We start from the raw sequence: 18,343 nt of genomic DNA on the forward strand, positions 1-18,343 counted from the left end.
TATTTAGTAAGTCTCGGGCGAAGCCGAGACGGGGGGGCCGCTAGTTACTGCAACATTTATTATGTTAATAAAGTTACCTCAAAATATTCTTAATCTAAATTAATTACAAGAATTCACTCTTAAACTTTAAGTTGCGGCTGGTTTAAATTTTTGACTACTCAACTTGAGATTTTTTTAAGCCAGAGATCAGAGCGCTCGAAGCTCGAAGCACGTTAGTTGAACAAGTCTATCTTCTGATTTTCTCTGCCAATACCAGTGTGTCAGGGATAACCTGTAATTATTGTTATGTTTTGTAAATTATTGCGGTAGTGTTAATAAGTGTTGTTTTCTAGTTATTTATTTGACAGTTAGCTGGAAAACTATGTATTATGTAAGCCTGATAACTTTGAAAAAATTTGTATAAATTATTACTCCAATTATTATCGTCTATAAAGTAAAGTATTCGAAAAAGGAGTGATGGATATTGAAACAGTTAGGGTAATTGAACTTCTATTTCCAGATGGTATTCCAGGTAAAGGCTTAATTTGGTAAAATCATAAGCAACCAAAATTTACAATCACTCATTAAAATTTTTGTAATTTAGAGACTTGGAAGGAGAATCCAGATTTTTATCAGTACTTCTCGAAAGTTGGTGGATATGATGTGGATAGATTGAGTGAGAAACAACTATACAATAGATAAGTTTTTAAATAATTGATTCAAACCATGTAGTGATGTAAAAAATCTTTCAGTTAAAGAGCCAGACCATTTAACTGACGAGAAGAATGCTATTCAGCAAAATGTAAAAGCTCTTGTTTTTTCAAACTATAAAACATTTATACAAGTTGCTGAAAGTTCCAGAGTATGTAATAAGGAGGTACATGAAATCTTTTAATTTGGATTAGTATTTATGTAAATATACTTTTTCTTATCAAATTGATTTAATACCAATGTTTATAATTTAATCTGTTTGCAGTTTAATCAAACAGAAGATAATTTGGATTCCTTACTAGAAAAAATTCCAAAATTTGTGGACAAATGTAAATCTTTCTGCGACACATCCAAAGAAATAAGCACTCACAAAAGACTGAACAATTTAACATTGACTAAAAGTTCCGAGATTCTTGAAATATTAGAACTACCCCAGTTAATGGAATCATGTCTAAAGAGTAATCAATATACAGAAGCCCTCGAACTGGCACACTATGCAAGACATATAGGTGCAAAACATAAAGATATTTCGGTTATCAAAGTAATTATAACAAATTATACTTCAAAACAAGTAGTTAGATTAGTTAAAATACGATGCTTTTGTAAATATAGTATGGAGGCTAATTTTTCTCTAAATGAAAAATTTTGATCTCAATATGCACTACACTGCTTTGTTGAATTAATTATAACATTTTGAATTCTATTTTTTTTATCACAACATTCTACTATTTTCACACGCTAGAGCTTCTGTACTTTACAGCCTGTTCTATAATGTCATTTTTTGAGGTATCTATCGTACCTAACATCCATAAATATCGTTTGTTTGCATGTTTTGATTTCTGTCAATCATAGGTAAAATCATAAGTTAGATCTTTACAAGATCAACAATTTTTTTCAACTGCACATGGACCTATAAATTCGACTTTAAAATTACAGGGGGGGAAGACTGATTTTTTTTCATCCTTAAGTTCTGTACCGTTTGTACTAATATATAAGATATGATTAAGAGCAATAGTGCATATACTAAACTGAATGCATGTTATAGTCAAATTTTACCATACATTCCTAAAAATGACCAGTGTATGCTTCCACTGTTTTCTTCGAGAGAAGTACTAGGAAGTTGTAGCATATGCGATTTAAAAAAAACTTTATCTTGGTCAAAAATTTGATCCAAGTTTGTTAACATTTTTCATAGAATGTAGTTGAAGAAATAGAAAACATCTGGTCTCGAATGGTAAACCAAGTTGTCAACTCCTTAAAAGAAGATTTACCACTCCCAAGATGCTTACAACTTATTGGGTTGTTACGTTCAATGGATGCATTTACAGAATCAGAACTTCGTATCAAGTTTATTCAAGCTCGAGATACTTGGTTTCGAACATTACTAGAATCAATATCGAAGGATGATCGTAAGATACATGATAATTTTGCCGATATTTTTCAAGTTTTTCTTAATTGTGTTTATTTGTACCTTAATAGTTAATATGTTTTATAGCCACCACGCATTTAACAAAGACTATTGAATTATCAAGAATACACTTATTTAACATCATAACTCAATACAAAGCTATGTTCAATGATGATGATCATTTGTCTTTGAATAGAGACTCAGTAATAATTGATTCTGAAATTTTTCGTCAATGGTTAGAAGAAAAGGTAATGCATACATGGGTCATTTCACACAAACTGCAATATTTTTACGCCCTAATTGAGATTTTTTAAATTAAGTGCTTAGAATTTTTCAATTATTTTTTCCAAGTTAAATAAGGTCCAAACTAGTTGAAAACTTTTATGCCCAATTCTACCATCATTTATTTAAATTTTATGTTAACTTAAATGCCCTTAAAAATTTAAAAGAGCGTTACGGTAATGACTACTTTGTTTGCGATTGTGAAATCCCAAGATGAAATTATTCAATGAAATTTCGTTTGTCATATCAGCACTTCATATCCCTTTGTACACCATTCGCTCCGAGGGTTGGCGTGGTGGGGATAAAGAGTTCCACAGTGCTTTGCATGGTGGCAGACGATTTTGAAAAGTGAGGACGCTTAATGCTTGGGATGGATATTTTTTTTTAAATGCCTCATCACGCATATTGTTGCGTTGTTACATGTAAAAATTCTGGGTGAAGTAGCGCAGTAAGGTTCTTTCATTTTCCCCGTTATACTAATAACATAGAACCATCCGCAGAGTTTTCGATCCCCGTCGTATCCGAATACATCTATTGTAACTCTCATATTTAAAGTATGATTTTTGTCATAAAAACTACTAGATATAAAGTAAAACTTTTGTAATTACATGTTTATGTGAAACGTAGTTAAGTTATAAAAATATTCATACATACAATTTCTGTCATATCTCTGTGTATTACACTCCTAAAGCGTCCTCACTTTTTGAAGGGGGATACCACGAGACCTATCTATATCTTTTTTTTTTTTTTTTTTTTTTTTTATAGTGTCATACGTCCGGCTCCTAATAAGGGCACTACTCTGGGCACTCAACACTTTAGAGAGGGAAGGGAAGAGGGATAGGGAGGCCTCCCTTTACAGGAGGGGGGTAGGGGGAAATAGGCAATTTTGTTGCGAGGAGGTCGCCTAAACCCTCCTTGAGGGGCATTGCGTGGTGAAAAAGCACATGTAAAAATTCAAAGTGGTACTTGCCCAAAAAAGTCGCACTGGCCGGGAATCGAACCGTGGCCTCCTGCGTGCCGACCCACGACCTAGGCGACAGCCACCGGGCGCTGACCTATCTATTTCTATTAACCCTCAGAGCGAATAGTCATATAATAAGGAATTTATGATGGTGTAAAAGCTCAATTCAGAGGGTACCAGGATCCAGGACCCGCCAGTCCTGATTTACGCATGTACCTATTGTTTATGCGTGTGAGTGTATGTACCATGTATACACTATTTATTGGTTACTGATCGGTAACGTAATCATCGTGTTTATCGACAGTGTTGACACGCACGTATTCACAGTTCTATTCACGGATACGCAATACATTCATAAATTAGAACTAGTGGCGGGTCCTACTCCTAGCGCCTCTGGATTGAGCTTTACCTTTACACCATACATCCTTCATTAAAGATTTCAAATCCATATGAGATTAGGGGCGTTACGGTAATGACCACTAATTTTCCGGGAAAAACGATCTGAATTCGCGACGATACTACAAATAGTCACGTTAAAATTTGGGGCTGCAAAAAAATTGTGTCTAAAAATTAATTGCTTAGTTAAATTAAATTATTTGTGGTGCACAATTCAAAAGGTCAAAAGTAGGCTTCACAAATAAAACGTCCCATACTTGAAAACAAAACTTTTTTTCGGTTCAAATCGTACCGTTGGCTTAATGCAAGAACCCGCTATCTCAGTATTTCAGGCAAAAATTCGCTATTTCAACGTAAATTTTACAACTTCTTATTTTCACTGTGTGTTTGTAACTAGATAATTAAATTATTATTATTCAAAGGATGGTCATCATATTTTTTCTGATAAATAGTTTGGCGAGGAAGTTATCTTTATTGTATTTTTTAAAAAAAGAAAAAATTGAGCCCTTGAGACATAATATTAAGATGACAGTATGTCTTATTTACATGATTCATGCTCAGAATGCTTTTAATACACTTAGATATATTTGCATGAATAAAATAAGAGAATAGATTTTTGTAGAGTGATAAGCGTCTCATTTTTCTCAATGAATATAATATAGAAATATATTAATTTTAGTAAATAATTGTTGGTTGTTACTTCGTATAATACTGTACAACACAATTTTTAATACAGTAAAAAAATAGTGTTAAGAACTTTTTTTTTGCAATTGAAAAACGTCGTCTTTACGTATTAATTCTATTTTTTTTTTTTTTTTTTTTTTTAATATAACTACATATATTTTTTAAAGTTAATTTACATTAATTCTTTAAACTTGAGTTAATTCTTTAAAGTTATTTTTATATACACAACAAACTATAAATATATTTTTATTTTTTTATTTTTTTACGTACTAACTATGGCTGATTATTATTCAATTTATGTATTTTGCATAATTATTAAACAAATATGATAAATCTTTTAATATTTCTTCAAAAATCACAAGAATAAAAGTTGAATTAAATTTTGAGGGTTGGCCCGTGAATCGTGCAGGGGGTGGAGCCCCGTAGTGACTGTAAATAATTAAATTTATTTAACGTGGAAATGCGGATTTTTGCCTACTCTACCGAGACAGCGGGTTCTTGCCTAAAATACTGAAATAGCGGGTTCTAGTCTAAAATACTGAGATAGCAGGCTCTTGTATTAGACCGACGATATTAGGTGCTCAAATCAACACCTCAAACTTTTAGATAGTACATCGCAAAAAAATTAAAAAATCAACGTCTAGGCACCAGTAGCCGCAAAAAATTTTTCGGCAGGATCTCATAAACGCATTTTGGGAAAATTAGCTTACACCGTTTAAAAACAGTTCCGACTCAAAATAATTCGATCCGTCGTTTTGAAACGTAGGCTTTATAGAATATAGCATTTTTTTGTGAAATAACCCATGTAAGAAATAATGCCAATCTAAAGATTCATGTGAAAATTCGAATTTAATTATTCAATGTAATCGTTTTCTTAGATATCACAATTTCTTTTAACATTGGAAAAAGACTTGCCAGGAGTGACTTCTATTGATTCGATATTAGGACAGTGCACATATTTTGGGTTATCTTTCGGAAGAGTAGGATCAGATTTCACAGGTCGCATGTCTGACATCTTCATAAATGTAATAGTTGGTAAATTTGAAAACGGTATAGCAAGAGCTACAAAAAAATTTGAAAAAGACATGGAGTCATTTACATTGATTCTCAAGCTACAAAAGCTCGATATCAAAATTGAACCTGTGATAAATTCTGTAAGTACATTATAAGCTAACATTGAAATATTCATAAAGTTTTACGTAATATTAAAAAATATCAGTAATATGTATGCGTTTTTGTAAAGTAGGTTTTACCATCCTAAGAGCACAACCGTGCTATAAAAGACGGATTCAAGTCGATTCCAGCTGACTCATTTTAAATCGACTTAAATGGGTTCCAATGGGCTCCCACAATTTGGTTGATTAAAATAAATCGACTTTAACATAACTATTAGATTTATTAGTCATAAGTGGTATTAAAGCCAATTGACTTCGGCGTATTTGGACCAGAGCGAGTCAATCGGTTTTAATAATCGGCCGAGTTTACTGTCCATTTTAATCGACTTTATAAATGACTGAATAATTTTGAATTAACTATCTTGTGAGTGATTTTAATTTTTTTCCGTTTTTCTCTACCTCATTAGAAATTTTTCTTTTTTCATTTCATGGACATAAATAACAATTTTTTAATGTACTATTTATTTTAATTGGCTGTCATATTAATATTTAATGATCTAAGTCCGTTGCCCATTTTTCCAAAATATAATTTTAGTAACTGTACATTTTATTATTGAATCTTTTTATTATGTTTGTATTTTGATTTCTTCAAACAGCATTTGTCCACTTAAATATAGTCTACTAGTGTATTTTATTTGCGTTTGTAAGAAAATAAAGTAAAATAGAAAAAATTAAAACCACTAACAAAGATAATTAGTTTAATATTTTTGAGAGCCACTAATAAACTCGATTAAAATGAATTTGAAAAACTGGTATTAAATGCGATTAAATTGCTCCCGTCTAAAATGACGATTTAAGGAGGCTTGGGCGTTAGCTGTCGTGTCAACTGAGGGACCCTTGTGGGGTACTTATCATGTAAATGATTATTCGTATTTTTTTTTAACAATTATATTAATTATGTAATTATGTCAACGAAATCTCAATAGTACGCGGAAAATTCACCGGGAAATAGATATTTAAAAAATGATTAGTTTTCCCGAGGTACCTTGTGTAAAAATGACGGCCCTGCTACGATAAAACAGACAACACCGTACTCTCTTGCTCTCATCTGCTATTATATACCTATACTTGTGTTAGACTTAAATCTTTATGCTTGTATGTTTATGTATGTACAGCGCATGCGCACTTACAATACCTGAACAAAACAATTCTTACGTTTGACGTTTTACTCACTGTTTTCTCAAAATTTAACGTGTTTACCCCTTTTTTTTTAAGTAATAGATTCTTTATACTTTCAAGTACATGTACCAATTTAATGTGTGGGCCCACAGCTTTTTATTGTAGGATAATAGTCAATTTAATTTCGGATTCCAAAGGGTTACGTGTTAAAATGACGAATTTTCAAAAGCGATTTTCTCGAAAATGAATGTGTCGAACTACCTATTTGTTTGTCATAAAAAAATCTGGCGTACTTTATTTACGTTATCTCTGAATTTCAGAGCTAGCCAGCATTTTATTCAAAATCGCCCAAGCCTCCTGAAGTCGATTGATTTAAATGCTACTTGTGCCTATTGAAGTCGACTTGTTTACAAATTTTCTTAGTTCCTCGACTATTTACTTCGTGCGCACCCCAAGTCCATAGAATCCTACGCAACACCACACTGGCAAATATTAAAAAAAAAATTTTCTTACAGAACATAAAAAAGAAATTATATTACATGCAGTTCTTATCGATAAAAATAAACCTTAGTTCCATGAATCTCGATTAAATTGTAACTGCAGTATGTATACGATAAAATTACATTTTTTATCAAAGCTTGTTTTAGCGCAATTGACCAAGTGTCAGCCTCCCAACCCATTCGCTCTGTGCACAAACGGCAAAAACTAGAATTTCGATACCCAAATCCCATTTAAAATACATGTTATCACCGACACTAGCGCCAAATCCATCACTTCAAGATTAACCATTGGAACTGATTGAAATTTTTTGTACGAACTTGAATCAACCTTTTATAGCAAGAAACTTAAGTAAAAATTGCGTAAGAAGTACGCAGGTCTGCTTCTCGAAACTTATGATGTGCTACTAGAGCATTGACTTTTGCTTCCATTTTTCAGGAAAATCCACCTGAGCAGCTTGTGGAATATTATCCTCTGGCTGAGTATTGCAATGGTCTTATAGCAACCTTCAACGAATTAAGGTTGAACACCCCTATAGCACTTGCGCAATCATTTACAAGATTTTTACAAAATTCATTGTTTACAATATCAATAACAATTTCATCATTTTATAAAAAGCGACAAAAGGTAGAGTTATTTTAAACTGAAACAGAAATAATGTATAAAATACACATATCTCAATTTTTGTACAATTGTTGCCAGAACTTTACTTCATCCGACAGAGAAAGTGTTGCAAGATTTGCAGAATGTTTTAGCGAGATGCTTATTCCTTACGTCCAGTATTGTATACACGCCTTATTCCCCCCAAATCAGGTTGCAGCTCACCTTGGCACGTCAGTTAGTCAATTACAAAAAGATGTAAGTTTGTTTGTTTTGTGTAATGATGTATTTTTTAAAAGGTACTGATACTTAATTGTTATTTTTTATTGCAGGAAATAACATATTTAAATCAGAAGTATATTATTGAGCCTATAGAATCACTTTTACCTATAAAAAACATTCCAATAGAGATATACTTACCTGAAATGTCCACTGAAAATTTAATTCCTGTAGAGACCATCCCTGAAATTGAAATAGCACAACCAAAGTCTGATAATTTTTGTGACAGGGTTGATTTTTCTTCAGAAAAGTCACTAACTGGTGAAAACGATCAACTAAAAGAACTTTCGACAAGTTTAAAAAGCGTTTTAAATTTAGAAAGCTGAAAATTGTAAAATTATTGCTCGATATGTTTTAATTATAAAAATCTAATTAAGAAGAAATTGTTGCATAAGGTAAAGTACCCTGTATTCGGACAAAAGTGTTGTTCGGACCTATATCCGGACAGCAGCGATAATTACATGATTTTTTTACAATTTCTGAATGAAAAAAATTTATTTGTAATCTACAGTATCGAATTGATTTAGGATAGTTACAACATACGTCGAATTAATTTGATAATTCATTAAAAAAAATGTTTTTTCTTGCAAATCGAGGTTTTTTGTGTTTGGCTGCTGTCCGGAAATTAGATACTACGGTTCAAACTGTACCCCATATTCGGACACTCATAATCCAGCAATTCACTTGCTTACAAGTGCAAAGAAATGGTTATACTATGTAGTAAAATACAAAAATAATTTGTTTTTTGCATTTTTTTAACAAATTAAAGCCATTAAAGTAAAATATAACTGTATATAAAGATCTGCCATAACCTCATTTTCTCAATGTTCACGACTGTCCGGATTATGGTCCCTACGTCGTAACGGGACCTATATTCGGACTATTTAGAAATGCATTGTCCAAATATAGGGGTTTTGAGACTGAATCTTTATAATTATTTTAAACAATGATCACACGGTCACAAAAAACTTTTTTTTTTTTAAGTGACAGAAAAATTATTTTATTATCTATATGTCAACCGTCTTTTTCGCAAAAACAGCTAATTTCTTTGTGAATTTAGAAATAGTGGATTACCTAAAATTATGTGTCCGAATAGAGGGTACTTTACCTTATACGTATTTTTATTGAGTGTGAATGCCCTGGTAGGGGAAAATCAATTTTGTTGCTTTTTTAAAGGATTTAATAAAATAATTTTTTAAAGTAAATGATCTTTTTTTTAGTGATAGTTTATTGTACAACATTTTATTAACCACCCAATTGTAAACCAACAGATACAATGAACAACAGATGAAAAACAGATGATACAACAGATGAAAAAAAAGTTCACCTCAAACAAAAATAAAATAAATCTTAGTCATTTTATTTTACGTGACATCGCTGACTATTGTTTCAGTAAGTCTCAGGTAAGACATATTTATCCTCCCTCATTTTAAGTTGAGGTATTTTGTCAATGTAATCTCTCTATGACTTGCACGCAAATGCGATAAGAGCGAGGAATAAGGAAATAACAAGAATAAGAGGAATAACAGCGGGAATAAATAAAATAACGTATTGATGTGTTACACTTTTTTCTAAATATCCGTCGAGACTAATAATCGGCAATACTATTCGATCCCAGGATACCATGTCGATACTTTTGTGCAAGTATCGATACCAATACCGATACTTTTAGGTATCGAAAAATAGCGATACTTAGATACTCGATACCCACAGTATTTAAGTATCGGTATTTTCTGCCAAGTATGACCGTGCGTCGGTATATTATTACACCTTTTGAGAGCTTTTCTCCTAATATAAAGCTCCAGTCACATGAAGAGAGTAACGCGTACCGCGTAACCATTTGAGCCCATGAGAGTAAGAGAGAGGTTCTCGTATTTAACCTCTCTCACACTGTCATGGACTCAAATGACTACGCGACACGCATTACGTTCGCCATGTAAACGCGGCCTAAGTCTCTTTTTTTACAAGAAAGAAACATACGGCAGGACGAGAAGTTGTTTCAAAAGCTGCAAAGTAAAGAGGCTATTAAAAACAAATTGTGTTCATGATGTACTGCAGTCCCGGGGAGAAAGTAATATAAATCCAAGAAAATAAAATTAAAGAAAATTTAAGAAAATTGAAGAATAAAGAAAAAAAAAAAAATCGAAGGAAAAAAAAATATAAATAATTCCTAATTCTTACCATAAGAAACAAAAAAAATTAAAGAATTTTCGTATCAATTTGGAAAATAAATCTAAAAATATTTGAATTCATCTTTTTTTTAAATTTATGTAATTTTCCTTGAATTAAATTTTTTTTATTTAATTTTTGTAATTTATATTTGTATAGAATAAAAACGTCTTTCGGTTAATGAATGAAAAGAAGACTAAGAAGCTGTTTAATGGTAAAAAAAAAAAAAATACGTTTGCAAGATTATTTAGTTAAATACTGTATTTTCTACATTATAAAACGTAATACTGTTTTTTGTACTATAGTACTTTAAGATTCCACTTAATAATAATAATAATAGTTCACATATTAACATTTTATTTTAAATTAAAGTAATTGCAACTCATGTTCCTCAACCTTTTCATCCGAGTCCAATAAGAGAAATTCTTCCACTTTTTGCACCCATTTTTTGGCACCATTAATAGCACGACGAGCATACCCGTTCATCTTTTTTAGTTCAGTACTGTATAGAGGCTCTCTGTATCCGTAGTGTTTAAAATAATAAAATGTATATAAGTACCGTCGTAGAAGGTTCTACTATATACTGAATTTTCAAATTTTTAATTAAATCTCTTAAAACATATCCTGCGTCACATTGAATACAATTTATAATTTAATATCTGTTATGTACTATTGTATTATTGCCCTACCAAAAATTCCAAAGCTGAAAACAGTAGAAAATTATTTCATTGATTCTGCGTTGATGCCATATTGAATTTATTTTGATTCAGCATAGATTTAACTCGATATTAGTAGTTTCCTTTGAAATAATGCTTTTTTCGTGGTAGTATTACACTTGTAATTTAAATAAGAGTGAGAGGTAGTACCTGCACTCGGTTACCCTGTCACGCTCTCAGCCGCCTGCATGCTCACTCCAGTAGTATATGCTCTAAGGCTGCAGTCGCATGGAGCGCAGTAGAGTGTGCAGGATAGAATTGTCCCCATAAGCCCCTGCGTTAAGTCTATTGCGCCGGGCAATAGGTCTATCCTGCAGTGCAATAGACTTAACACAGTCGCTTATAGGGAAAATTCTATCCTGCACGCTCTATTGCGATCCATGTGACTATAGCCTAAGGGCTAATCGGTTCGGTGGTTTAAGAGCATGAAGATATAATAAATAGAGCAGGGAAGCGAGACTGAGGCATGTCCAGTGAAGCAGAGAGAGAAAAAAGGTTTCGGTACCTGTTTCAGTTTGGCTCATTTATTTGTTTAAGAAATAAATAGCCTTGTTATAAATATTTATAAAAAAAAAAAAACGCATGAATCTCTTTGAGTTGGAAAAAAGCCACAAGGCATAAAGAAACCCCGTTTATTGACAAACTTAGGAATCAGAATTACAGTGAATGGAGAAAAAACAAAAGAGACGTCATACAGAGCACAATGGCCGCTGCCATGCACGCAAGCACACGCCGATTATACACGCCTTTGATACAAGAAATTTAATCACAGATGTGCGATGCTACGCAACAGTGAATTGACAATAAGGCCACGTTGGTGGCATGATAAATTTGTTGGGATTTTAATTTATTGCACGTTGTACAATTGTTTTACAAGAAAACGGTTTGACGCTAGGGAGCTCCGCACTCTGTTTGAGTTGGTAGACTACTGCCCGTTAAAACCAACCGAGCAGTTAAGCTAAGCGATAGTGGCGCAGCGTCGATAGGTGCTGCATCCACGCTAGGTTTTTGGGTCCTAGCTCCCAGCAGACATGCGCACAAACATGCGTTCGTTTGTGCACACAGGCGCTAATATAACATTAGAATCGAGACACAATATGTCTTACGTATATTGTATATGTACTTATATATTACGACGCAACATACTGCCGGCCGCAGCTGCGAGACTAGGTTGAATCACAACAGTTTAGCAGAGTTAGATTTAACTTAAATTCATCTTGACCAGAGTCAAATTAATCTCCCTGTATTAATCTTTAGAAGATTTACAATTAGAATCAGTTTCCGTTGGAGGGACTATTTTGTTGATCAGTACTTATATCATAATTCGATTGATTATTTTGACTAATATATCTAACCACGGCACACAGCGCAACGCACACACTAGAATAATGCCTTAAATCTAATGAATAACCTATTAACCTACATGACGCCATCAAAAAGTTGTTTCTTACATTATTATTATCTAAATTTATTATTTAACTAGCAACGATCTATAGCGTTCAAAGATCTTTAGAAGGGAGTTGAGATTCCGACGAAACTTTACTCTCCTGAGCTATAGGTAGCATGCAAAGTCGAGCGATATTCCTTTTATATATCCCTGAAGCCATCGTCACAGATGCTACACGAGCAATGCCTTCCAGGGTAAATTTCTATGACGACACCCAGCGGCCATCTTGCACACGCAGGGTTGTCCTCCATTGACACGACCACTAAGCCGGGTATCAACGTAGCGGTAGAGGTCAGCCATTTTTGACGAGTTTGTAGTTCGTGCCAATATTCTTTATGCCATCTTTTCCAAAAGTCTTGTCGAATCTTGGAAATGAGTTGGTAAGTGGTCAGGCGGTTGTCTGAAACTGAAACAAAATTTTGTTCGGGTATAAAATTGAATGTACGTCCAACTAAAATGTGCGCAGGTGTTAGCACTAGTGAATCATTAGGATCGACAGAAATCGCGTGTAACGGTCGAGAATTTAAAATAGCCGCGATTTCTTTCAACAACGTGTCTAATTGCTCATACGTGAGCTTCTGATCCTTCATGACGCGATTTAAATGGTGCTTAAAGCTTTTGACCGCGGCCTCCCATAATCCGCCGAAATGTGGAGAAAGAGGTGGATTTAAAGTTCCATTCAATTCGTTTGGACGCGGCAAAGTCCTGAATAGCGTCCTTGAATTCCTGCGTCATATGTAGATCGTAAATTCTTGAGAGTTCATTATTCGTCCTTACAAAATTAGTTCCATTGTCAGAATACATCATTTCTGGTTTACCCCGTATACTAATAAATCTATGAAAACAGTTGAGAAAACCCTCTGTAAAGAGATCACATGCTACTTCAATATGGGTCGCTTTGGTCGCCATGCATACAAAAACGCATCCATAAGTCTTAATAAAACTTCGATTGTGCTCCTTTTTTTCCTTGATTAAAATCGGACCCAAGAAATCTACACCTGTTTTACTAAATGCAAAAGCAGAAGTAACTCTTGACTCTCGTAAGTCCGCCATTTTGGCGTGGGGAAGTTTTGGCCTTTGTCGGATGCATGGTATACATCGGTGTATAACATGCCTTATCTGATTTTTACCGTTGAGGATGCAAAATCTTTCGCGTATACGCATATAATTATATGGCATTATTATATGGCACATAAGGTTGAGTTAATTCCACTGTGAAGATTTTTATGGTGTGCGTCACGAATAATGAGATCAGACACATGATGATTGCTAGGAAGTAAAATCGGGTGTTTTTGATTAAAAAGAATATCTGAATTTTTTAAACGACCACCTACTCTAATCAGGCCATTGTTATCAAGAAAAGGATTAAGTTCATCAAACTTGGTATGACTTCTAGTTGAACCAACTGAATTATTGGAATTTTGTTTTTGAGTGAATTTGAGGAGCTTGATTTCAGGGCTGAAAGTTTCTCGTTGAATCAGGAGAAGAATGAGACGTTCAGCATTGGTGATTTCGCTAGGAGATAAATAACGTACACCTATACTCGATCGGCCTTAAGCTTGATCTGCACTTGACCTCACCCTCTTCCAACGGAGAAGATATGCGATTGATCTGATAAGACAGCCGTAGTCGAAAAATCGAGAGTAAATAGAACTTCCTGGTACAATCGTAGTTAAAACAATTTCCTCCTTAAAACCTGTGAGACTAGTTGGGAAGACGGATAGCGACTGAGGCCAGTTGTCTTTAGAGAGGGACAACCAATGAGGACCGGATGTCCAAAGAGAATTATTTAATAAGTCAATTGGTTATTGTCCTCGTGACAACGAATCAGCGGGATTGTCCTTTGAACGAACATGTCTCCATTCGGCCTCATCTCCTAATTTTTGGATATCGGCTACTCGATTACTCTCATACGTTCGTAACAAATGAGGTGCTTTTTTTAAACAGCAAAGAACAATCATAGAATCTGACCAGAAAATCACCCGTTTAATAGGAAAGGCGGAGCGAGGTGCCGGTCAATTCTAATCGAGGAATAGTATGATGACTGAATGAAGCGACCTTAGATTTACTACAAGCTAGTCTGATAGTAACATTTCCGAACGAATCGGTAGAACGAATAAAAAGGCAAGCGCTGTAACCATACAGAGACGCATCACAAAACCCATGGATCTCGGTGGAAACAGGATTGTCACATCGCAGGAGTCTTGAGATTGCTATAGATTTTAGCTGAGGAAGCTGATCAGCTAATGCAACCCACTTCATATGAATGTCTTGAGAAAGGGATTCGTCCCAGATGATTTTGGCTACCCAGCATTCCTGAATTAAAGTTTTAGTGTAAAGTGTCAAATATCCTAATAAGCCTAAGAGATCGAAAATTCTTGCTATTTGTGATAGGAGTTTTCTTTTAGTTAAGATGGATGACCCCTTATCAGAGTTCACAAGAAACGTGAAAATGTCGCGTTGCGAATCCCAAATGATACCTAAAGTTTTCTTAATGGGACTTCCTTGAATTCTGCAATTTAAATTAAAAATTTTCTTGTCTATATTATCCAAAGCAGACAGATGATTTCATGACCATTTTTGAATCAGAAATCCTCCACGACTCAAGAGCTGAATCATTTCATCGCGGATTGCCAGGATTTCCTCCAGTGTACTCGCACCTGTAAGCAAATCATCGACATAGAAATCACGACGAAGCAGCATTGTAGCTCGTGGAAAGTTGATTTCCTCATCGGAAGCCAGCTGATGTAAGGTCCGAATTTCTAAAAAAGGGGCGCTTCTAACCCCGAACGTAACGACGTTGAGAACAAAAGTTCGAATCTCTCCCTCGTGGTACCACAGGATTTTTTGAAATTTCCTGTCATCTGGATGTATCCAGATCTGTCGATACATTTTTTCTATATCTGCAGTGATAACGAAAGGATGAGCACGAAAACGTAAAATTTGCTGAAGAAGGGTTTCCTGAATAGTAGGTCCGGTTAACAGAATATCGTTTAGTGATATACCTGTAGATGTCTTTGCTGACGCATCAAACACGACTCTACATTTGGTTGTCTCGCTCGATTCCTTGATCACCGCATGGCGAGGCAAATAGTAGCCATCCTCAGTGTCATTTTCACACAGTGTCATGTGGCCAAGTTCCACATATCCGATAATCTCCTTCTGATACTCTGCTCGGAGGGTAGGATTAGTCTTGAACTTCCTTTCCAGTGCCTAAAATTGCTGTATCGCCTGACGCTTGGATGAACCTAGCTCGAATGTTTTGGTTCGGAATGGCAATCTAACAGGGTAACGGCCCGAGTGATCTCGAGTAGTAGTCTTGACATAGTAATCTTCGCATACTATGTCCTCGTTAGCCTTGACAGTGAGGAGAACGACGCACGAAGAAGTGCACAGCGATATTCTCCGGGGAAACCGGCTGACGCTGCTCCCCGTTTCCAGACTGATCGCCACCAATTGGGGCTGGCAGTCTCTTGAAAGGTACTAAGGGAATCTGGAAGTAACCCATCTGCGACCCCGCAAGACCCGCCTTAGGTGCGACTTTGGAGAAATTTAGACGCCCGTTGGTTCTTACCAGCTGCATCTCCAAGGAGATCCGAAGGTAAATCTTATCGAGTCTCTATGATCGATACAGCTGGAGTCCGGGCCAGACACTTTCGTTACAATCATCAGCTGCCCCGACTCTTGATTGGTCATTCCAGATCCAACCGTTCGCAGACAGCTTTGACGATGATCGCATCCACGGGGAACCTCGAGGCGGCGTGTTCGTCGGCTCCCACCTGGAGCTGCGTCGTCTCGTTAGCCTTGACAGTCAAGATTCTTGATGACCATAAACCTCTCAAGAAGTTGATCTAGTTTTACAGCGTTACATGAAACGGTGTTGTTGAATCCGTTCGCCATTGATCCTCCGGCTACTACCCAACCAAAAGACGTCTTTTGAAGAGTTATCTGAGAGTTCTCGCCTTTCAATTTAATTTGACCTATAGCAAGGGATGAAATAGTGGGCCCTGAAGCTAATAAAACATAAAAGGACTTAGACATATGAAATTGAGGATCGGCTAACTTAAGGTTTTTAGGGATATTAAATTGTTTTCTAGGAAACGTTTCACTAGGCACCCTGTCTGCAATTTTAGGCACAATAAAAAAATTCAATTGATTTCTAGTGTTATTGTAATTGGAGTAAAAAAAAGCTCTTGTATATTTTTCTGAGACAGTGTTCGCACCGTCAACTGCTCCAATATTTACAAAGCATTGTTGAGTAGGTAATTGTAATCGATTGAGAAAACTTTGAGTCATTAAATTTGCATTTGAACAGGAATCTAGTAATGAACGTGCCATGAGACGATCTCCCTTTTTAGATTGAAAGCTTAGAGCTGCGGTAGTCATAAGTTAAGATTCTGGAAGATACATGTTAGAAGCATAAGATTGACGCGACACCAGTCATGAAATTTTTGCCCCAGAAGATGTTTCCTAAGCGACATGAGAATTCTCTGTTTTGGGGCCCTTAAAATTTTTATCAGCGTGAAGAAGGGTATAATGAACTCTCTGACATTTTTTGCACCTCTTTTCGCTAGCACAAGGGAGAGGGTGAGCATACAGGCAATTTTTACATAATTTACGAATTTTGACTAAATCCCATTTATCTTTTACTTTAAGTTCATTAAATGCTCGGCATTCATTAAGTCTGTGGGCTTGACTACATTGAAGACACGCATTGGTTGCAAGTGTAGATGTAGTGACGAGAGAGTGCGAGTTAGTTTTTGGAAATTTAGACGGAACAGTAGTAATATTGTTTCCGGCTTTCTTCTTTGATGGATATCCTCGTTGAGGCAATTTTTCCATCTCGCGTTGTTTGTAAATGGAATCCTGAATGAAGGTGTATAGAGCATCTAATTTGAGCATTTCACTGCTTGATAATCGATCCACCCATCGCGACAATGTAACTGCCGGTAAGCATCTTTTAAGAATGCGTACAATGAATTCGTCACCTACTGTAATTTGCATAGCCTTCAACATGCTGACATATTGACGGACTGTGTACATCAATTTTGCAGTAGTTTCGGCATTCGGTTTTTCGATCGGAGATAAATTCAAGAGGGCATCAAAACGTTGGTGATGACGAGCCGCTGATCGTAAGCTCTGCATAATACTTCCCATGCTAAAACGTAGTTTTCATCGCTGGTTTGAAATTCATCGATTACGATTGCAGCTAGGCCTTAAACCGCATCCTTTAGTTGGGATAACTTAACGCACCCTGCCATCCCCGGACAATCGTGTATCAAAACTTGAAAGTTTGCCTTCCAAGCAACCCAATTTTCATAGTTTCCATCGAATTTTGGAACAGGAATCGGCGCAAGTTTTGTCACGTTGACACGCTCTGTGAAGGTTAAAGTGCCATTGAGAACAGTCGAATTTGCTAGTGGGCGAGGCAAAGGTGTTTTTAATTTTTGCACGCGAGTAGCAAGACTATAGTACGTAACCTAATTTACGAAGTAACGTAGTGTAAATTTACGAAGACGAAGTGGATGGCTCGCTGCATGTAAATCCCCCTTGTCCAATGTGATGGCAATGCTGTCACCGCTAACCTGCGTCATTGATAAGCGCTGTTGTATCTTGCGTAAAGTTAGAGCAAGCGCAAGAAGAAAAAGTCAAGATGGTGGCGCCTTGTCGTGCGCGTTTCTTTTTTTTTTTTTTTTTTTTTTTAATACACACGATACCACACTTGCACTCGTGTGACGTCACTTGTTTGGCGAACAAACAAAAAAGGTAGAGTTTCGTAGAGTTTCTACCTCACAGGAGACACCATGTTTAAGTTTGGCTCATTTATTTGTTTGGGAAATAAATTAGCCTTGTTATAAATATATATATAAAAAAAAAAAAACGCATAAATCTCTTTCAGTTAGGGAAAAGCCACAAGGC

At 35.4% G+C, this 18,343-nt stretch overlaps 1 protein-coding gene and 1 pseudogene across 1 annotated transcript; one reads left to right on the top strand and one right to left on the bottom strand.

Annotated features, from left to right (window-relative positions):
• Nucleotides 1-309: 309 nt before the first annotated feature.
• On the top strand, nt 310-9,047 carry LOC149376090 (conserved oligomeric Golgi complex subunit 8-like). The gene is made up of 10 exons (XM_089589380.1): nt 310-511; nt 584-655; nt 732-856; nt 956-1,231; nt 1,886-2,099; nt 2,186-2,346; nt 5,300-5,575; nt 7,652-7,840; nt 7,916-8,071; nt 8,146-9,047. The coding sequence occupies exons 1-10, from the start codon at nt 457-459 to the stop codon at nt 8,416-8,418; spliced, it is 1,797 nt and encodes a 598-aa protein (XP_089445506.1). The 5' UTR covers nt 310-456; the 3' UTR covers nt 8,419-9,047.
• Nucleotides 9,048-12,716: 3,669 nt separating this feature from the next.
• Nucleotides 12,717-16,007, bottom strand: LOC149376091 (uncharacterized; annotated as a pseudogene).
• Nucleotides 16,008-18,343: the final 2,336 nt, after the last annotated feature.

The sequence above is a fragment of the Copidosoma floridanum genome, unplaced genomic scaffold, assembly GCF_036245765.1.
Source record: "Copidosoma floridanum isolate Cflo_tuat_1 unplaced genomic scaffold, Cflo_Japanese_pri ptg000001l, whole genome shotgun sequence".
NCBI lineage: Eukaryota > Metazoa > Arthropoda > Insecta > Hymenoptera > Encyrtidae > Copidosoma > Copidosoma floridanum.

Bases quoted from the DNA above. Each gene is read 5' to 3' on its own strand.
- LOC149376090 (XM_089589380.1), top strand. From the start codon at position 457: ATGGATATTGAAACAGTTAGGGTAATTGAACTTCTATTTCCAGATGGT. The intron at 512-583 runs GTAAAGGCTTAA...TTTGTAATTTAG, and splicing joins ATTTCCAGATGGTATTCCAG to AGACTTGGAAGGAGAATCCA. The intron at 2,100-2,185 runs GTAAGATACATG...TATGTTTTATAG, and splicing joins ATCAATATCGAAGGATGATC to CCACCACGCATTTAACAAAG.